The sequence below is a fragment of the Danio rerio genome, chromosome 20 (assembly GCF_049306965.1).
Source record: "Danio rerio strain Tuebingen ecotype United States chromosome 20, GRCz12tu, whole genome shotgun sequence".
Lineage (NCBI taxonomy): Eukaryota > Metazoa > Chordata > Actinopteri > Cypriniformes > Danionidae > Danio > Danio rerio.
The window spans coordinates 14765882-14788507 of NC_133195.1; the positions used below are offsets into that span (position 1 = coordinate 14765882).

Below are 22626 nucleotides of genomic sequence, written 5' to 3' on the forward strand. Positions count from 1 at the left end.
GAGTCATTTTGATGTTTTGCTTCACGCTGTTTAAATAGTAAATGCATTTGCGTTCATATGTGCGCCCATAGGCATTCTGGTCTAAAAAACAGGTTTGTTAGGGGGCATAACTGGCATGTTGTTTTGAGGAACTAAAATAGACTGGACAATAGACCAGCTGAAAGCAGGTCTAAAGTCCAGTGCAGAGCGCGTTAGTTTTGCGCCTCCCTTACACATTGCTTAATACACACAGGATGTACAGCAATACACAAATATCTTTACATATTTTAGGATGATCATTTTCTAAATAAATATAAAAACCACTGCTTTCATGCCTTTATCTCGGGGGGCTTTATCAGTGTATTCATGACAATTTGCTTTTGTATAAAGTTATTATTAGTAGTTGTATTATTTATTATATGCATATTTATATTTGTTTTTTACAAACAAGCTTAGGTTTGACCACATGTCAGGTTTTGGACCATGGGCCATAGCATGTGTATTTGGATATAATATTTTTACCACACTTCATTATTACTGTTCATTTATTTGTACTAAATTAGAACTGATTTTAGAAATAGTTTTAGAAATAGTTTTGAAAAAAATCTTGGCGCTTAAACAATATTAATTATGTAGGCTAATGGATGTTTGTGCATATAACAAGTTTCCTTAACCACAAAAGTGAGTGAAAGTGAAAGTAAAGAATGAGGAGGCTCATTTTCTCATTCTCAATCGTAGATGCTTCGTTTAACTGTTTTCTTTAAATTGCATCTAAAACCATGTTAAAAACGTGACACATGCCATTTTGTTTATAGATTTATAAAGTGCTTATGAGTTCTGGCATTTGTCATTGATAAGGCCACCATTAGCTGTTCATACACACATGCTGAAGTCAAGCTTTAAAATAGTTCAGCTTTTGCCACTTTGTGTTTTGATACTGAATGTGTGTCATGGTTAAGAATAGAGAATATGCTGGTGTTTAACCCCATTGCTTTAATGCACTCCTGCATTGGGCTCACACGTATAGTATACTCTGCATTCTTACTACTTCAATAATGTTGATAAGCCATGGTGGGCGATTCTCTGTCTCATACTGAATGCAGTCAACCAATCGCAATAGACTGGGTCATCAGACCAATCAGCACAGATTAACATGATGCTAAGGAAGGGTTTGGGAACAAATGAATCGCTAAACGATTCATATAGGAATCGGTGGGATAATTAGGTAAAAATATATGCATATTATAAGACCATGAAAGTCTTTTTTGACCTTACATGCATATCAGCTCGTTGTTGGAGAGTTCCAAAACCAAAATATTACCTTTTTAAATGCATTTTAGGTTCTCTTTAAGCCAACTGTCTTAAAGTACTGACGTCAAATACTGATATTTATTCGTCAAGTATGGCAACCAAGATCTAACATCAGATAGACGTGAAATGTCAACTGACATTTGGTTGTTTTTTGCTTGTGTTGGACAGTAATCAAAATGCAGTGTCTGTCCGATGTTGGGTTCTGACTTCAATCGATTTTCTTTTCCAATCAAAGTGCAACATTCCAGGACGTTGGGGTACAATGTCAATTGATGTCATGTTGACATCCTGTGCCTGCTGGGTATAATTTTCAGCTGCTCACGCAAATATTGAGGCAGCTATTAGACTGAAATGAAATACGCCATGTTTTCCATCAAACCAACTGGAGATGCTGAAATATAATTGGGTAAAGTGGGCAGAGTTTCACTAACTAAAACAATGACAGATATTTTAACATGGAAGTGCGCACAATCAAAGGGGAATAACTGATGTTAGCATTTTATTTCAGGTAAACAATTATGTTTTGTATTTTTACATGTTTTGCTTTCGAAGAGTCAAAAACATACATATACTGTAGCGTTTTTATCCCTTGTTTACTGTTTAAATTGACTACCCTTTCGTTATGTTGGTGGCTGTTTTTGCCACATTGACTTCCATTATAATGGCATTTTTTGATTGCAACCAAATAATCATGTATTCCAAATTGTTGGTGTTTTCCTCCTGTTGGTATGAGGTAAAACTTTTCATTTTCATTGTCGATCATCAGTTGGCATCATTGACCCTTTAGATATGGGTTTTATATGGAATTCTGTGTAGTAAAAGTGTAGCAAAGATCAGCAACAATTAAGAATGCATGCTTATCTGGTGTCATGGCTTTGCAGTCAAAAATGTAATTATAATGGAAGTCAATTAAGTAAAAACTGCCACGAACATCATGAATGGGCAGTCAACTTAAAAGAGTTATATAAAAAGTGGTAGTAGTAAACAAAAACAAAACAAAAATAGACAAAAATAGACAAAGCAAGACAAAACAAAATTAGACAATAAGCTAGACAAGCAAAACTAAACTAGACAAAATAAAACTATACAAAACTAAATTAAACAAAACTAGACAAAAGTAGACAAAATTAAATTAAATAAAAACAAAACTAGTCTATAGCAGACAAAACCAGATAAAACAACACTAGACAAAACAACACTAGACAAAATTAGACAAAACCAAACTAGACAAACAAAACTAGAAAAAAAAACAAAACAAAAATAAACAAAACTAAATGAGACAAAACTAAACAAAACAAAATTAGAGAAAAGTAGACAAAAAACAGACAAAACAAAACAAATCTGACAAAACCAAACTAGATAAAAAAAAAGAAAAAAAATTAGGCAAAAAATAGACGACAAAACAGTACTAGACAAAATAAGACAAATTAAACTAGACAAAAACCTAATAAAACTAAACAAACTAAAGTAGACAAAACCAGACAAATCAAACTAGACAACATTGTTTCCTAAAATATGTCAAAATAAGATTTGTCACCAAAAATCATTGCATCTGCTAAAACACAGATACATTTGAGGCCACATTAGGACGCAAAATCACTCCAGAGTGCATGAAAATACATTTTGCAACAATTGGTAACTCTTTCTTTTAAGGTGTCCTTATTTCAGATGTTCCTTACCTACAACAGTTACAATTAACTTGGTCACAACTAAGAAAAAAAGGTTGCAGCTCTTTGGGAAGGTAGATCACAAGAAACAGGGCTGAATCCCCCGGGCCTACAGCATAACACTGCTGTCTCCTGCTGGTAATGGCCTTTTCTAATGTTCCTGTGAACAACGCACTACTGTCACGGTGAACAAAGCTCAGCAGTGTTCGCTCCAGCATCAGTGGATAAAACAGTGCTTCACTTTGTTTGGCCATTGGTGCACCACTATTGATAGGTAACAGAACAACACACAAAACTGAAAGTTCTACACAATTTGTCCTTTATATTGCTCTGATAAAACGGAAGCTTTTTCCATACTCACACCAAATGCTCTAGAGGCTAAAAGCTGGTCTTTGGGTGGTACAGTATATAACTGAATACTGCTTTGTGAACTGAGCATGTGGTACCAGTTAGTGGGGCACATTGTGATTTTTTTAAAGGGACAGTTCCCCCAAATAAGAAAATGCATTCATTGTCTGCTCACTCTCAAGTGGTTCTAAACTATTACAAAGTCTTTTCTTCTGTTGAACACAAAACAAGATATTCTAAAGAATTTTGACTTCAATGGTCAGAACAAGTAATATTTTAATATCAATGGCCAAAGTTTTTCTGTATATGCTTCGTTCTTCATTTTTTTCTTGCCTATTTTTTATCTAGTGTTCAACAGAAGAAAAAAAAAACTAACAGGTTTGGAAAAAGCTGAGGATTGAGTAAATAATAATCAAATTGTAAACTGTACCCTTAAGTCAGTTGCATCTTTTGGTGTATAATGTGTAATAAGAAATATCAGTTTACATTTACAACAACATCGTCTAAAAACTACCTGCATATCCACAAACGCAATCTCAAGGCAATTTGTAATTTTTTGATTTAGTGGCTAATTGGTATTAATTTCATTTCATTTCTCTTCAGCTTAGTCCCTTTAATCATCAGGGGTTGTCACAGCAAAATGAACCGCCAACTTATCCAGCTTATGTTTCACACAGCGAATGCCCTTCCAGCTGCAAGCCGGTAGTGGGAAATCATATCATATTTGTACAATCTCAGTTTAACATTTTAGTATGATTTGCCCATTCCCAATCAACTCCTTTTAACAATAATTTTCATGAGAATGAATTCATACAAATAGCCGTTATTTTACTAACAATCCTGTCCACAAAATAGTTACGTTTACTTGTGATAGTGAGTTGCTTAATAAGGATCCGCTTGGAAAAAAGGTAAAGGAAAACACCAATACTTATATTTACTAATACTTATTTAAACTTATTATGATAATAGTTCAATATCATAATTTGGCTTGATTCGGTATATGATATATTGCAATTCCGAAGTTAACCAGTTGGCAGGGGTGCCTCACAATCTGCTGCTGAAACCAATAAGCATTACAAACGAACGAAGCGATGGATCATCAGACAGACGAAATTCAAAATCAATGCATCTAGAACTATTGAATAAGGACAATACTAGAAGTGAAACTGCCATTCCCCTTCGGATGGGGAACTCCAATGCTATGCTCACCTTTGTGAGTCTTGTGGGCACTCCAGCTGATAAAACTATAACAGACTAAAAAATTTAAAGTTTTTATTTTCTAGGCAGATATGGCTATGAACTGTACTTTCTATCCAACGTAATAATCAAGGAACTTTGCTGCCAAACCATTGTTGCTGCAGGCGCAATGATCGTCCTTAGCATTGTTGACTAAAGTTACCTTGCTGCGGACAATTTCAATATCATTGTGCCTGCTGCAGTCATACTTTTATTTTTTTAGCAAGATGCTAATGGTCTTATTCGATTCAGTGATCTATGCTAAGCTAAAAGAGTTCCCATTAGACCCAGAGATTGTATGAATTGATAAAAAAAAATCATGTTTAACTCTAGATGACTTGTAAAAAAAAAAAAAAAAAAAAAAAGCCATTTCTTATACATACACACAATCTCTTTGTCTTCTGAACAGATTTCTGAGACTGGGCAGAGAAGTGTCTTCTGAACTAAACTCTGGATGAAATGAAGCTTGAACAGAAAAACTGGGAAGACAGAAAAAATGACTTCTGCCCGCTGGATCTGGGCTTGTTTCAGGCTCTGGAGAGAGAGAGGGTCCTGGAGGTCCTTCAGAGAGACAAAGCACTACGAACTATCGATGCAGACAGAGTCAGGTCAGAATAAAAAGACAGTTGGGTGTAATATTTACAGTAATCAAATTATTTATCCACAGAAAATTTAAGTAGCGGATTAGGTCATTTAATTACTTATACTTTAACACTGTACATAACTATATTTTGGTATAAAAATATATGCAATTTAAAAAGAAAGCAGTGATTTCCAAATTTACTTTGACTTGTATTTCATTGCAGACATTATGAACACAAAATATTTCATGTTTTGTCTGGTCAACATCACTTAATTTGTAAATATACATCACTTCCTGTTATTCAGACCTGCAAAACAATCCACAAAAGTCATGACAGGAGCAATTTAGGGCTAGTAATCAGATGAATTGGTGAAATAATGGTGTGATTTGAAACAGGTGATGTCAACAGATGATTGTATTTATGATTTGGTACAAAAGCAGCATGCAAGACAGGTCTAGATCTTAAGGGGCAAAGATGGGCAGAGGATCGCCAGTTTTCCAACAAATACTTGAGAAAATTATTAAAATGTTTAAAAGCAATGTTCCTCAAAAAAAGATAGGAAGACATTTGGATATTTCACCTTTAACGGTGCATAACAACAATATTGAAGGAATCTGGAGGAATTTCAGTGAACTACTGTGATCTTTGATCATTGAACAAGTGATATCACCATATAGAACTACTTTGGCAAACCTTTGTCAAGAACCACTTATGTAGTTATAACCACAGATGCCAGTTAAAACAGAAGCACTGTCAACTTCTCTGGGCTTGAAGACATCTGGGATGCACCATCACACAGTGGAAAAATGTATCGTGGTCAGATGAATCAGTATTTTGAGGTATTTTTAGGGAGAAATGGACGCTGAGACCAATGAAGAAAAGGATCATCCAGACTGTTACCAGCAACACGTCCAAAAGCCAGGGTCTGTCATGGTATGGGGTTGTATCATTGCCCATGGTGGTGGCACCATTAATGCTGAAAAGTACAGAGAAATTTTGGAAACCCATGCAAATTTTAACAATGCACTGTGCAAAACCATATTCTCACACATTACAAGGCCCTGGCTGCAGGAGGAAGAGGATTTAGGTTCATGAGTGTCCTTTCTGCAGTCCCGACCTGTCCCCAACAGAGAATGTATGGCGCATTATGAAGTGCAAAATGTTACAATGAAGACCCTGTACTGTTGCCCACCTTATGACTTGTTCGTAGAAAGAATGAAAAAAAAATTACACCTAAAACACTTCATCACTTGTTGTCTTCAGTCCCTTGACATCTTTTATATGTTGTGAAAAGAAATGGCAACATTACAAAGGGGTAAATGCTTAACTGTTCCAACTTTTTTTTAAATGCGTTACAAGAAACAAAATTGAAAAACGCGTTTATTTTAAAATAAATAACTAATAATAATAATAGTAGTAATAATGAACATGAAATACTGTTTTTTGTAATGTCTGCAATGAAATACAAGTAAAAATAAATTTAGAAATTACTTCTTTCTTGTTTTATTTGCATTTTTCATATTGTCCCAATGTTTTTCTAATTTGGGATTGTATATTTTGCCAAATATTTATTTTTTTTATATAAAGACAACTGCACATGCTGAAAAACAAATTAATTGAGTGACAAGTATATAAAGACCCCCTTTTCACACCTTCATGACTACTACAGTATATGCTTGGGGTAAGAATGTGGGTTATTTTTAGGGCTAGTTAAATGTAACTATGCATAACTCTTTGTAATTACCATAGTAGCATATGTGCATTGAACATGTGTAGCTAATTACCTACCCTTAAATAGAGTTCCATTTTTAATAAACAGTCAATTTGTTCTTTATATGAACATGTTTAACCTTTTTTACATTGATGCACAGTGTAAATTGCATTCTTTTGTTGTTCTCAGTATGCAGAAACCCAAAATGCACTGCACTAAAAAACACAAAATCTAAACTAATGTCTTTCAGGAGGCTCAGAGTAGAACTTCACGGACTCTGTCTGCAGACTTCGAGGATCATTTCACGTCCGTTCGGTCAGCGGTCGTGTGCTCGGTGTCAGCGAGTGCTGGGGAAGTTCTGGGACTGTGGTTCGGTGTGCTGTGGATGCAGTCACCGCATCTGCAACCGCTGTCAGGTTGTCCGCTCTGCACACGACTGGAAGTGCACGGTGTGTCACGCATACAGGTACAGAGATCAATCTTGATTTTATATAAAGAGTAGGTTTTGTTAACTAAGGACGCTGCAGCAATACTCAATATAATATTGAACTGTTTGGCCCAACCTCCACAGTTCAATATGCATATGGAAATTGCTGTATTTCATAAATGAAAGTGAAGTGTGCTGCATGTTTGCACTATCGTGGGAGATTACTTTTGGTCACTAAATGTATTAGTTTTTATTGAAACATTGAACCAAAAAGAGTACAAAGAAAACTTGGAAGGGAGATTTATGAAGTGCTGAACAGTTCAGTTTATGTACAAATTAAGTCTTGAATCTGAAAGGTAAAACTCAATTACTGTAGCCTACAACCAATAATTATGTCAACCTGTCCGACTTGACGATCGTTCAATCGGTTATTATGGTGGCGGAGAGAGCTTAACGCACGTATGTTGCATTTACAAAAAACACCAGCATATAAAGAAATGATCTTCATCGATTTGACAGCACACATGTTGCAAATTGGTCACAACACAAACAACTGAAGAAACGCAATGCAAATCGGCCACAACACAACAACAACACTTCCAAAAATACACTTAACGGCAACGAAATGTTTCTTGGGGACCCAAAAACATAATGGACCCTGTTGAAATATGGATGTGTTATTATTCTAAATATGTGTTATTATGGGTTTATTATGTCATGTAATCAGGATATAAAAATAAACGAAAAACAACTCACCTTTCAAAGACCACTAATCACTGCACTCAGCAACAGTCACGGCATAATAACACATTTATTTTGTGTATACTATATAATAAACTTTGTTAATTCATTTTTAACCTTTACTTATGTTTGTGTTTATTTATTTATTTATTTTTAGGGAATTTAAGATAAAATCTGGGGAATGGTTTCTGGAACAGCAAGCAAAGAAATTTCCAAGTGTCAAAGGTTTGTACGGACAATTTAGCTTACCCAATTCACCTGTGGCTTTGGATTTGTGGGGAAACCGGATCACCCAGAAGAAACACACACAAATACGGGGAGACCATCCAAATTCCACACAGAAATGCCAAATGACCTAGGCGAAGCTTGAACCAGTGACCTTCTTGCTGTGAGGCGACAGTACTACCAACTGCGCCACTACGTCGCCCCAATAAAAATAATATTAATTAATTAATTAATTAACAAACTCCATCCAAAGCAAAAACGAAAAACATTGTTCAGCACTAATACTCATGTTATTCCAAACCTGTAGTAATAATAAAAAATAAAATATAAAATAAAATAAATAATAAAATAAATAATAAATTATAATAACCTGATTTATGCATTTATTTAAGAAACACTTTATTCTACAAATACCACTTTTACTTACTTCATTTGATATTTTTCAGCCAACTTTATTGAGCCTCTGCAAAAAATTAAGGAAGTGCTGTTTAAGAGAGAGATTATTTGATTACACCTTTAAATGTATGTCGTTCATTCAGTAAAATATTTACCTTTGAATAAGCTCTAATGTGGCATTAAATGACTCCTGACATACAAGGTTAAAATGATATAAGGTTAAAAACATTTTTTAAAAAAAAGAAAAAAAGAAAAAAAGCAATTAAGTTTTTTTTTTAAGTTTTAAATACTTCAAAAACAGGATAAGAACACACACACGTACACACATACAGATATATTAGAAACATGTTTGTCAAAAAACAGGCACACACATCAATTGTCAATAAAAACGTTTAAAATAATTTTTAAACAAAAACAAAAGAGTCTGCAACACAGAGAATCTAACAAGAATCGAAGAGAAACTGGGACCGGACAGTGGAAGTGTGCGAATCCCTATGATGATTCCTGTGCATGTTAGCTATCTGAGGAGATTAGATATTAATGGTTTTTAAGTGCATAAAATCTGCTTATTTGCCAAAAAGACATTGCACTGTTAGCATCTGTACATTATGGAAAGTAAGGCAATATCCAATGAAAAAATATACTTAAATGAAAGTAATGTAAGAAGTTACATGAGGAGAGGCTAACTAGCAAACAATGTAGCCTTCAAGTACACAGTTTAAGACAACAACAATATAACTTAACACACTGACTTTTTTTAGAAACCCTCAAACACATTTGAACACATTTTACTTGCTCATTGTAGATTCGTATTTATGGCTTAAGACATCAGATGCATCTGAACTGCTAAACAGAGAATGGAGCGCTCAGAAATAAACAAAACAAAAAATATCTGGCTCCCTTAAAGGGCCAACAAAACTTTTTTTCACAATTTTATGTTTAGAATAAGTTAAAGTCAATGTCAATGTTTAAGTCATTGTTTTCTGCATTAAGATAAATGCACTATTCTATATATAGCAGAATAGAACCATGAGGGTAGATGGGACAGTATTGGTTGAACGGTAATTTACTATTTATTATCACAGATACTACCTGTAATGGCTTCATAAAGTTAATTACTGTAATTTATTCTTTGCACTATATAATTTAATACAGATCCTGCTGCTTTTACGGTAAAATACTGTTTCATTTTGTTACAGCAAAACACTAGCTATTTTACAGTTAAGCTAATTACTGCATAATCTGCAGTAAGGATTAACAGTGTACTGTAAACCAGTGTTTCTCAACTGGTGGGTCGTGACCAAAAAGTGGGTGGCGGGAACATTTTCAGTGGGTCACGGAGTGTGTGGTCAAAAAAAAAAACAACAAAAGTAAATTTTTTGACTTATTTTGCTTATACCGGACTTTTATTTTGAAATGCGTGCGCAACAACCATACCGTTTGAAATGTGAAATTTTATTTAATTATTGCAACAAATATGTCGAAGCGCAAGTACAACCCCGAATATGTAGTATTGATAGTATTGATGTAATATTGAAGTATTGATATATATATATATATATATATATATATATATATATATATATATATATATATATATATATATATATATATATATATATATATTGACGACAAAAAAGACTTAAAGCCTCAGTGTCATATGTAGTGATGTGCTCTCATAAGAGAGCATGAAACCTTCTAAATTAAAACAACATTTAGAAACCAGAAAACATGTTTTATTAACAGTTTATAATTAACGGTATTTGTCGTTTTTACTTTGTAATATTTTTATAATTTGATCCATTTTGTTAAATGACAGCAGCAATAAAATATTGTTTATATGCAAGTCTTGGTGAATTTCCGATAATGTATCTGTCACAACTTATTTATGTTAACAAATAAATACAAATTAAGTATAATTCCAAAAATTGTATTATAGTTTCTAAAAAATTGGGTCGCGGCTTGCTGACCCTGTAAAAATGTGGGTCCCATGGCCAAACTAGTTGAGAACCCTTACTGTAAATTATATGACTATGACTATATAAAGATCCATATACTCTTATATTATTTGTGTTGATAATTTGTGTTGTCAAACTTTTTGAGTATTCATCCTTTGTGTTCAACAGAATAAAGAAACTCAAGTTTTGAACGGGAGGAGCAGTGAAAGATGATATTTTTATCATCATTTTGTCAGCACAGCTCACATTTCATTCACCTTTAGCCAATGAACAATACAACATTGATTAATCAGAATCCACATTTTTACTTTTTACTTTTAAATCACATCAAGTAACAGAAGAAAAAAATGCGTTAAGTACTGGTAACTAACAGAACAATAGTGTGTGTGACATGGACGCTAATACAGTTATCAATATACACTTACTGTATACACAAATAAGCTGTCACCGGGGCAATACCTTTTCAAAAACTAAAATGTTATACCTCAAGGGTCCATATTGCTACCATAAAGGTGCATATTATCATTATATCAACAATACTATATAAAGTTATTCTGTTGACCTTATTCTATAATACAATATTAATTAATTAACAAACTCCATCCAAAGCAAAAAAGAAAAACATTGTTTAGCACTGATCCTTAAAAGTGAGGACTAGGAATAATAATTGACAGAAAACGGTCAAACCACTTCCTCTATACAAACAAGTGTGTCCATGACTATACATAAAAAGCTGAATAATATAATGTGAAATTATCAGTTTGCTACATCAAACAGTTGAACAAGCTGTTTTAATGCGTAAAAATGAATGGAAGTGAATGAGACTGGAAGTCTCAAGCTAAAGAGATTTAAATGGCTGCACCCGCTCGTACGTAAAAAATAAGGTCAATACCACGAGTGTTAAACTCAGTTCCTGGAGGGCAGCAGTCTTTATACTGTAGTCATCAACATCCATTAATTTTAATGGGGTTTGGGAGCTTTTGGAGTCATGTGACAAATAAAAAGGGGCTCTTATTACAAATGTCCATAAATCCCAAATTTACTATTTGAATATGCATAATTCACTAACAAGATTGCTAATTTTTGTGTATGAATAATTGTGTGTTAAAACGGACTAAGCTATTAGTAAATGAATGTTGTCTTGCTGTTTTGGTTGTAGAAAACAGCGAAACCACAGGAGACAAGATGTTACAGTCTTATCAGCGGCTCAGGTCAGAGACTCTTAACCTAAAAACCCTAAGAGAATGTTGGGTAACACTTTATTTTAAGATTAATATAGTACAAATAATTATGCATAATCACATCCAGCTAACCTAAAACTGCATTCGAACCCTAACAATATGGCAATTATACACTCACTGGCATCTTTATTAAGTACACCTGACAAAATTTCTAATCAGCCAATCACATGGCAGCGACGAGTGCATTTAGGCACAGTCAAGATGATCTGCTGCAGTTCTAACTGAGCATCAGAATGGGGAAGTAATGGGGTTTTGAGTGCTTTGATTGTAGCATGGTTCTTGATGCCAGAGGGGTTGGTCTGAGTGTTTCAGAAACCGCTGATTTACTGGGATTTTCACAAACAACCATCTCAAGGGTTTACAGAGAATGCTAATATAAAAAGAAAATATCCAGTGGGTGGCAGTTCTGTGGGCGCAAATGCATTGTTAATGCTAGAAGTCAGAGGAGAATGGCCAGACTGGTTCAAGCTGATAGAAAGGCATTTAAAGGCAATATTTTCAGTACCTTGTTAAATCTATGCCACAAAAGATTAAGGCTGTTCTGAAGGCAAAAGGGGGGTCCAACTTGATACTAGTAAAGTGTACCTAATAAAGTGTCCGGTGAGTGTATGTAATTATTGATATTATGTAGTAGTCAAATGAATAGTAACTTAAAATCAAGTCTAACTGAATGTTGTAATAGTCGTCTTTACTTTTTACCTTCTCCTCACAAGCTCTTTTAAATAAACATTTTAAAGTGTATTATTGTTTTTATTTTTATATTTTAGCTTCATTGCAGTTGTGCCTCCAACTCCTCCTCCATTTTACAACCCGCCATCATTTAACAGACTGGAGGTGAAGAGAGAGTCATAAATATTTGTTTATCTTTCCATAATTAGTTTTATCGCCTCATAATTTGTCTTTGCGTTCATCTAGGAACACAAAAAGCCTTTCACCAAGTCGATGGAGAACCTGGTGGCATCAGTCAGTGCTCACATTAAAAGTAAGAGAACAAAAGTAAAATATGAACATTGTAATAACATTGTAATGATGCAGATTTCCACAAACATGTCTGCATGAGCCTGATCCATGTTGTTGTGTCTGTTTCTAACCTCAGAACTGTCCAAATCTCAGAATGACTTGAGTGAAGTGGCAGGTCAGCTGACAGTGGATCACGGGCACATGATGTACTCACGGCGCAAGAGTCTGTCAGATGGAGCCATCAACAGAGCTGTAAGGGTTGACTTTTCTTACACTGTGTCTTTATAATGTGCACAAACTTTTCAATTGCCTTTTCGATTCAGGTTGATGTATTCAAACGTCCATCATTGCTGCTGATGTAAGAATTAAGATGATCTTTATTTTTCACATCCTAAACATTACCTTTTGGGTTTGAAATCTCTGGTCTTTAGGTTATATTTTTCTGTTTAAAATATTTTTTAAATATATTTTATTCAAAAGTACTCAGTAACTATTACAAAATAATGTAACACTTTAATTTAAGATGATGTAGTAATGCATGTTTCATGCTTTCACGGTCACCAGCAATCTAGCCTGTGCAGATCGCTGATGAACTACAAATGCCATCATGCACTTCACTCACACACTTTGTCCAGATCTCCCTTGATTACTAACACACACTCCTGAAGCTGTTCAGGATTAATTAGAAAAACTATAAACACAGCACACACACATCATTGCTGAGTTTTGTTTCTGTTTGAGAGCATCACGTAAGCATTTTCCTTGCCTTGTCTAGATAATTTTGACCCTTGCCTTGTTATTTATTTACGTTGTTTGGCTGCCTGTACTGACCTTTCGCCTGTTTTTGACTATGATCTTGGATAATCATTATGCTCCTGTTTGCAACCTGTTTGATCGTTGCCTGCCTGACTACTTTTTTAATAAATTGCATGCAGATCTTCACCTCTGTTTTTCCAGACCCTAATGTGACATATGCACTTACTTTAGCATTTACAATTTAACCCTAAACCTAACCCACAATCTAACCCCAACCACATAGTAAGTACATTTAATCAATACTAAATTAATACATGTTAACTATGCCAGCTTAAAATAAAGTGTATATGGAATGACTTTTGTTCAACCAAAAGTCATATTTAATGGTTGTTTTTTTTTAATAGAATAAATTAATTAATTCATTTTTTTTTTGGCTTAGTCCTTTTATTAATCTGGGGTCGACACAGTGGAATGAACCACCAACTTATCCAACATATGTTTTACACAGCGGAAGCCCTTCCAGCTGTCACTGGGAAACATCCATGTACAATCAATCCCACTCATACTCTACGTCCAATTCACCCAATTCAACCATAGCATACTGTATGTCTTTTGGGCTATGGGGGAAACCGGAGCACCCGGAGGAAACCCACGTGAACATGGGGAAAACATGCAAACTCCACACAGAAATGCCAACTGACCCAGCCAAGGCTTGAACCAGCGACCTTCTTGCTGTGAGGTGATCATGCTACCCACTGCGCCACCGTGACAACTCTAACAGAATGAATTGTACCTTCAAATTAAGCAATACTTGATTCTGATTAGTATATCACGGCATTCCATGAAATGTTACAACCTCCTGGATGTACTATATCCTGCTTTATACATGACAATTTGCGACAAAACCAAAAAATTAGACCAAAATTATTGTTTTGAGCCGTAATTCTTTAATTAACAGCAAAGCCGATAAACAAAATAAATAAAAGATGCCTGAATGGAGTTGATGGAGCATACACTAATGTATGTATCATCAAAAGACTAAAGAATACACAAGACATGTCATGACATGTTATTAGTTTCAGCTTTTGTTATCTTGGAATAACATACGTTAGAATGTAACAACTAACATACTGTAAGCTCATTCAAAAACGTAGCCCAATATACATTTCTGGAGATCGCAAATTATGTAGCTAGAGCTACATATGGCTGCACTTCGTCTTTTAATCGAAAGAGCTGCACAGTTAATCGAAAAAAGATTGTGATTTCGATTCGACCCCCTAGATCAGGGCTATTCAATTGGCAAACCGCAGGCCAAACATGCCCCCTGAGGCTATTTGTTCTGGCCCTACAAATAGTGTGACCAAGATAGAAAAATAAATTTAGTTCAGTCGAAAAACGGCTGATATAGTTATGAAGTGACATGTGTCTGTTCAATTCAGTATGAGCTACAGAGGCTGCGCAGACCGTGAGTCACCATTAGCATGTGGTGCGGACAGCCGAAAACATTTGGATATGTTTTGTTGAAAATGCCTTTTGAAGAGCAGTAAACTGAGTACAAACCAAACACAGATACACGGATACTGAAACGCGAAGCAGCCTTGAAGCTTAGTCGAGTCATCCGCGCTCAGCAGCGCTTCCATGTTAGCGGGAAATAGCCGGGTTTAAAACTTCAGTACTGGGACAACACTATTACAGACAACACAAGGGTGTGCTGCAGAGGATTGCAGTGTTTTATCGCTCACCGGGTTACACAGGCTGAAGCAGGAAAGCGTCCTCACGGTGTTTAACTGCTGCCATGAACTAAAGCCTGGGAGGACAGTTAAGCGCATCACTGAGATTGAGTTGAGGTTTGATGCTAAATTGCTTTGAATTGTTTAAAATAAACTTACTGAATAATATTAAAGTGATATTTACACCATTTCTGCATTTTGAAATCTCGGCAACAGCTGGAGGTTTGTAGAACACGGCATGTTACTGCAATGTTTACAGTGCTGATCCTATACTTCCGGGTTTCTTCCCACCGCAGCCTCGCTTTGGTACTTTAAAATGGCGGCTGCGTGAAATAAGCGTGTTGCACAGAAAAGTTATGACAAGTTGCCAACTGTGCAGTAGATAGGGGCCATAGAGGCTAATACGCACGCTAACCGGATTAACTATAGATTAACTACGTGATGTGAGCTGACAGTGAGCTGTTACCACAGAGAGGGCGGGCATGCGCTTGTGAATTATGTCTACTTTAGTCAACAGAACCTGCATAGGCAGTGAATAACTGGTAATAAAGTTGTAAATGACATTCAGTTTGTGGCACAAAGTGATAGTTTGGGAGCCACGTGAGAAGTATGAACCGCATTTAGCTGTGAAAATTAAACCGAAAGCACAGACATCATTTCAATTATCATATTGCAGTTTAGAGTTATGCTTGCGACAAGCATTGCAACAAGCATTTAGTTGAGTTTTTCTTTCATAGTGAACATAGTGTTGTGCATGACAATAAATGTTTAACAGTGTCAGTATAACTGCTCTTGCTTATATAATGTTGTATAATGCAGGAGGGAATCTGATAATGAACAATGTCTGATTTTACCCGTAGAAAAAAATGGTCTAATGATGTTGTCAATGACAGATTGCAAGCAACTGTCTTAAACTTAATAATTCAACATCCGAATTATGAAAAGTTGTATTCTGGTGTCATCACTTTACTGTGCAGTAATGACTAGGACAAATTTTAAGTCTGTTCAAGTCCACCATTCAATATCTATTAAAAATGTTGCATTTTGACCAATAGCAGATCTTCAAATAATATTATTATTGTTGTTTTACCATATGTTTGAGAAATAACAATAATAATAGCCTTCTCATATTAATCTTTTTTTTTACATCTATAGAATCAAGAGAAAACCACAATTTTCATTTTAGCCAGAATCTTGCAGCTCTACTACAGAGCAGTATGACTATGTTCCTTTTCTCGCTTACCAGATGTCTGTTTACCTCCCTATGGACGGCTTTTCCACTGTTACCAGTTTGTTCGGTAGCTCGATGTGTTCGTTGGCGAACTTAAGACGCAGAGCAGAGTTGACCGCGACAACTGTGTTTGAGTCTGGTGAAGGGCGGTTTCAGAAAGCAGGTAAAAAAAACAGGAGGCAAAAAATAAAATAAACAAATAAATAACAGGGTGGGCAACTTAGTGGCGCAGTAGGTAGTGCTGTCACCTCACAGCATAAAGGTCGCTGGTTCAAGCCTCGGCTGGGTCAGTTGACATTTCTGTGTGGAGTTTGTATGTTCTTCCCACGTTCAAGTGGGTTCATTCCACTGTAGCGACCCTGGATTAATGAGGGGACTAAGCCAAAAAGAAAATGAATTAATGAATAACAAGGTAAGAATGTGGTAAAATCCGATAATGTGGCATTTGGATTGCTTTTTAAAACTCTATTGGTTGGTTTAGGGAACGGTGGGGATGCGGGAACAGTTTGTTGATCAGTCCCTAAGTCAGTCAGTCAACAGTGGCATCTGGTGAAATAGCAGACACGAATATGTGAAAACAGCAGACACGAATGGTACTCGCAAGAGAAATTTGAGATCTGAAAAAGCATATACAGTGGCCTCTGGTAGATTCACAAAAACATGAACTGCAAAAAAATACATAGCTCCTTTAGACATAGAACCACATTGTTAAGTGTCTTTAAAACAGATGCTACAGGGCAGTATGACACTGTTCCTTTTCTCATTTACCAGCTGACCGCTTACCTCCGAATGTACGGCTTTTCGCTGTTACAGTTTTTTTTCTTATGGAAAAAACACAAAATTACTTTTGTACCTCATTCACCATTCAAATTGGTACCTTAAATGTATCAGTACATAAAGTGCACATATGTTGTACACTTTTGTACCATATGCTAATGTACTGACAACTTGTTTTTCCTGCCAGTGCACTTGAAATACTCATGTTTACATGACTTTATCCAAAGCAACCTACAAGTGAAGGTTAAAGAAGCATTTCAAATTAACAGAGTAGCTGTATATAATGCTATGAATAGTTTGTCAACGAGTTTTTTTTTTTTATTACTGGAGGGAGGGGGGTGTTTTGAATGACAGAGTGTGTCCTACAGGTGGTTTGTCCAACCCACTCACCTATACAGAGCACACTCAGAATTGCACAATGTTTTTAAAAAGGAGAATAAAGGGTGTCTGGTGCACACAAAGAGGAGAAGAGTCCCCTACAGGTGGTTTGTAAAGCCCACTCACCTGCGTAAGTCACACTGAATTGCAAGATGTTTACCATGAGACATGGAGAGTTGATAAGAAAGTGTAGGTGCATACAGAGTTTTGCTACAATATTAAATAGTAAAAATTATGACAAAATGTCAACAAATATTTTTGTTAGTTTAACTTATTTCAAAATAGATAATCAGGTTTTAACTAAATTGTTTAGGTTATACAGAGTTTAACTTTATGTTTTTAGCCAGTTTAATTGACTTATTAAGTTGAAATGACTAGAAACGTTCATTTGACTCAACAAAAAAAACTTTAGAGTGTGTATTTTAAAGGATTTTAAGTTTTTTGATGTATTTTAGAAGTTTGCTGACAGTTCTTGGACTGTTTAAACGTTTAAAGGTGCCTGTGACAACTTTACTGTAAAAATATTGAGGTTGACTCAATTGATTTGGACTATGGATGATATTTTAGTTGATTTTTCTCTTTCACAGCTGTGCAAAGTTCCGAGTTTACCCATTCTGTCCACGGCGCAGTCCACTTCAACAAGCACACTTTGCTTGACAGATGATGATGTTTCATCCACATCCGCATACAGCGATGATCAGCGGGTGTGTATTAACCCAATCTCTAATCAGTTTTCTGAGTGATCAGATAAATGCAGAGAGCAGAGCTTTCAGTAACCAAACTGTTGAACATCTGCTAAACTCTGCAGAATAATCTCTGTAATGCATCAGTCTGATTAGATGACACTTGCAGACTTTAGCATTTTCACACCATGGGTTGGAAAAAAAATCAGAATAGGTTTTATTTCCCAGACTTCATATAATAGTTTAAATTAGATTTTTGACATTTTGTTATCACAAGTTTATATCTCAAAAATCAATATTATATCTCAAAAAGTTTTTATTTTGCAGTTTAGTTTCATTTTCCCAGAATTTACATTATTTCTCATAATTCTGAAATTATTATTTTGCACTGACTTTCTTTTCTCCAATTACTTTCTTCACAATTCTGATGTTTTTTTCTTTTTTAGAAATACAGTAAACAAGATATTAACTTTTAACAATTTAATTAGTAAAAATTTCAAGAAATGTCAGAGTTGTGAGATTTAGTTTCAACTTTATTTTCTGAATAGAAAACACACAAGTGATCATCCACACACAAGTGATGTTCTGTGTATCACTTCTGTCTCACAAAAAATTAACATGTTAGTGTTTTTATGATTACCGGTTTTAAGGTTTTAAATAACAATAAATCAAAAATACCTTTTATTACCTATGAATACACTAAAAACCGTGTACAGTACATGAAATGCTACCAATTTCGGCTAGAATAAAAGCAGTTTTTAACTTTTTTAAAAACAATTTTGGGACAAAATTATTAGCCCCTTATTAGCTTTTTTTTTTCGATAGTCTACAGAACAAACCATTGTTATACAATAACTTGCCTATTTACTCTAACCTGCCTAGTTCACTTTATCAACCTAGTTAAGCCTTTAAATGTCACTTTAAGCTGTACAGAAGTGTCTTGAAAAATATTAAGTAAAATATTATTTACTGTCATCATGACAAAGATAAAATAAATCAGTTATTAGAAATAGGTTTCTAAAACTATTATGCTTAGAAATGTGCTGAAACAATCTTCCCTTAATTAAACAGAAATTGGGGAAAAAAATAAAGAGGGGCACAAATAAGTCAGGGGGGCTAATAATTCTGACTTCAACTGTATATTTCACATATATTTAAAAACATTGTTTAGGTCATTTTAATGAAACTGTGATAACATTGATCATCGTGATAATTTCAGTCACTATTCATGATGTGAAATTTTCACAATCTCTGTAACATAAGATAAAAATGTAATGTAAAGTCTTCTGAATACGTTTCTCACAGGACAGCAACAGCAGCACTGGGATGGATTCTGTGCTGTTTGAAAACACTATTAGTGTGACTGGAGAAATCGAGGTGGTTTTGGCCTACAACAACAGGACGTCCTGTTTGGAGATTACGATCAAAGCCTGCAGAAATTTGATGTTCAGAGATACGAAGAAGAAATGCCATCCGTACGTTGGTTTAATGCGTATTACAGACTTACTGTAAATGTTCAAATACATCTGGTGAATACAGTTGTTATAATGTACTTCATATAAAAGAAATGCTGTTTATTTTCTGAACAGGTATGTGAATGTCTGTTTGCTTCCTAAGAAATGTCACAATTTTAAGATGAAGACAGCAGTGAGGAAAGGGAAAAACCCGGTTTACAACGAAACCTTTACGGTAAGTCATGCATCAATAAATGTTAATCATTAAACTCCATGGTGTGTTTACATTGAAATATCAACAATGAACCCATTATAATATTGGGATTCTAATTTAATTTAATTTAATTTAATTTAATTTAATTTAATTTAATTTAATTTAATTTAATTTAATTTAATTTAATTTAATTTAATTTAATTTAATTTAAAACAATTAGGTTGTACCATAAAAAAATTGTGTTGTTTTAGCTCATTTCAAATAAGTAGTTTGTACTATGCAGTAAATATAATTTGAGTGTGGAAGTTTATCTGAATTTATGGATAATGCAGTAGTTTTCTTTGTGTTTTCTTTGCGTGGGTGTGTGTTTTCTGAACTACACATCACATTTCTTTTAAATGTAAAATAAAAATGTTGTAATTTAGATTTATTTTATATAAATATAAACAAATAGGTGCCAAGTTTTCAGATACGCTTAAATTTTTTAACAACAAATGTCTTTCTTAACTTCAACAGAGTATTTGGTGGAATAACCCTAATTTTCAATAACAACAACTTAAATATTTTGGAAAATAAATAAACAAACAAATACAAAGAAACCAAGACTTTTCCAAGTGTTTTTGCCAGCCTGATCTCACGAGAAAATGTAAGTATTTTACGTTTTACCAATTTAGTGGCTAAATCGTACGAGTTCTTACGAGTTCAGTCTTACGAAATTGTTCGATTTTAAAAAGGAGGCGTGGCACCTAACACCACCCCTTAACCCAACCGTCATTGGGGAATGAGCAAATCGTACTAAATTGTACGAATTAGATTGTACAAATTAATACGAATTAGCCACTAAATGAAAAAGTTACGAATTGCTGTGAGATTGGGTTGGTTTTTTCCCATAATTATATTTATTTTCTATTTTAATTGAAACAGTTTTGTAGTTTTGTTGCGAACTTTAGTAAAACTATAGCAGTATCAAAACTCATCTACTATACCCTCATTTGTGCACTACTTAAGACAACTTAAAGAAGTGAATGAAGCCAAGTGACTAAATTCTTGCGCTGAGTGCACTGCAAGGGATGGTGTTAAAAAAAAAAAGGTTTATAAAAATAATATAAACATGAAACTAGTTGATATCATAATATGTTTTTATTCATTCATTCGTTTTCTTTTTGGCATAGTCCTTTGATTAATCTGGGGTTGCCACAGTGGAATGAACCTCCAACTTCTCCAGCATATGTTTTTTTGCAGCAGATGCTCTCCCAGCCACTACCCATCACTGGGAAACACCCATACACTTTTGCATTCACACACACATACACTACGGACATTTTAGCTTACCCAATTCACCTGTAGTGCATGTGTTTGGACTGTGGGGGAAACCGGAGCACCCGGAGGAAACCCATGCCAACACGGGGAGAACATGCAAACTCCACACAGAAATGACAACTAAACACAGCTGGGTCAGTTGCCCCAACAGGGACAACTGACCCAGCTGGGGCTCGAACCACTGTCCTTCTTGCTGTGAGGCGATCATGCTACCACATTTTATTTTATTTTATTTTATTTTATTAACAAAAAAAAATTGTAAAACTATTTGGAAGTTCCCCATTTCTCTGAATTTATTAATCATACAGTATAATTATGGATTTCTTAAACAAAAAAAATGTATTAGCTGTATTGTTGTAATGTATTATTTTTTTTTACTGATGACATTTGTTTTAAATGTAAAATTTGAAATATTGTAATTTAATTAAAAAAAAAAAAAAAAAATATATATATATATATATATATATATATATATATATATATATATATATATAGTAACAAATAGTTACCATGTTTTCAGATATTTTTCACATTTTAGACAACAAAATGTCAATAAAAACAAATTAAATAATTTGGAAAATGAATGAATGAATGAATGAATGAATGAATGAATGAATGAATGAATGAATGAATTTAGAGAAACTAAGACTTTTCAAGTGTTTTTTTCCTTATTACAGTTTTGTCATTTTCCACATTACCATCATTCACTAAATTAGTCCACTTTTGACAACTTAAAGGAAAGAATGAAAGCACTGGAAGTGATGGTGTTTTTAAAAAAGGTATAGGCCTGTAAAATAATAAATAAAACTAGTTACATGATATCATACTGCGTTCTTTTATAATTAAATATAAAAACTGAATTTTTTTATCATAAGAAAGTTTTCATTATGTTTGTTGATTTTGTTTACGTGATACATCATTTGCGCTTCAGAATTCAGTTAAAGGTGCAGTAGGTCATTGTCTTCAGAAACAAGTTTTCTAGTGCTGGTTGAAAGTCTCTTCACAGTTCAATAGTAATGATTAAAGTAAATGATCTAATTGTATTTATATGTATTTTTATATTCTGGTTAAGGCATAAGACTAAAAAATGTTCATCCAGTTAAAAATTGCCAGGCCAATAATTCCCATAATTCTGATAAGTAGAACAAACTGTCTGTCAACAAATGTAGATTTGTACATCTGCACACCCCTGTTCATGCAGACAGATCCGTCGTTTGATCAGATCTTCACACGAGAAATTGACAGCAGTAAAAACAAATGCTGAATCAAAACTTTTAAAAATCCTAAATCAATATTGGA

General features: G+C 34.3%; 1 protein-coding gene across 2 annotated transcripts in view; it reads left to right on the forward strand.

Annotated features, from left to right (window-relative positions):
• Positions 1-22626, forward strand: part of sytl3 (synaptotagmin-like 3) — a 43108-nt gene that overhangs the window by 3849 nt on the left and 16633 nt on the right. For both annotated transcript variants that reach the window (XM_021468533.3, XM_073933322.1), the window contains 10 exons: positions 4951-5149; positions 7087-7302; positions 8162-8229; positions 11743-11794; positions 12592-12658; positions 12740-12806; positions 12921-13036; positions 18244-18360; positions 19645-19814; positions 19929-20028. In XM_021468533.3, the coding sequence (XP_021324208.1) occupies positions 5001-5149; positions 7087-7302; positions 8162-8229; positions 11743-11794; positions 12592-12658; positions 12740-12806; positions 12921-13036; positions 18244-18360; positions 19645-19814; positions 19929-20028 (1122 nt within the window). In that variant the 5' untranslated portion in view covers positions 4951-5000. The remainder of the gene's footprint in view (positions 1-4950; positions 5150-7086; positions 7303-8161; positions 8230-11742; positions 11795-12591; positions 12659-12739; positions 12807-12920; positions 13037-18243; positions 18361-19644; positions 19815-19928; positions 20029-22626) is intronic.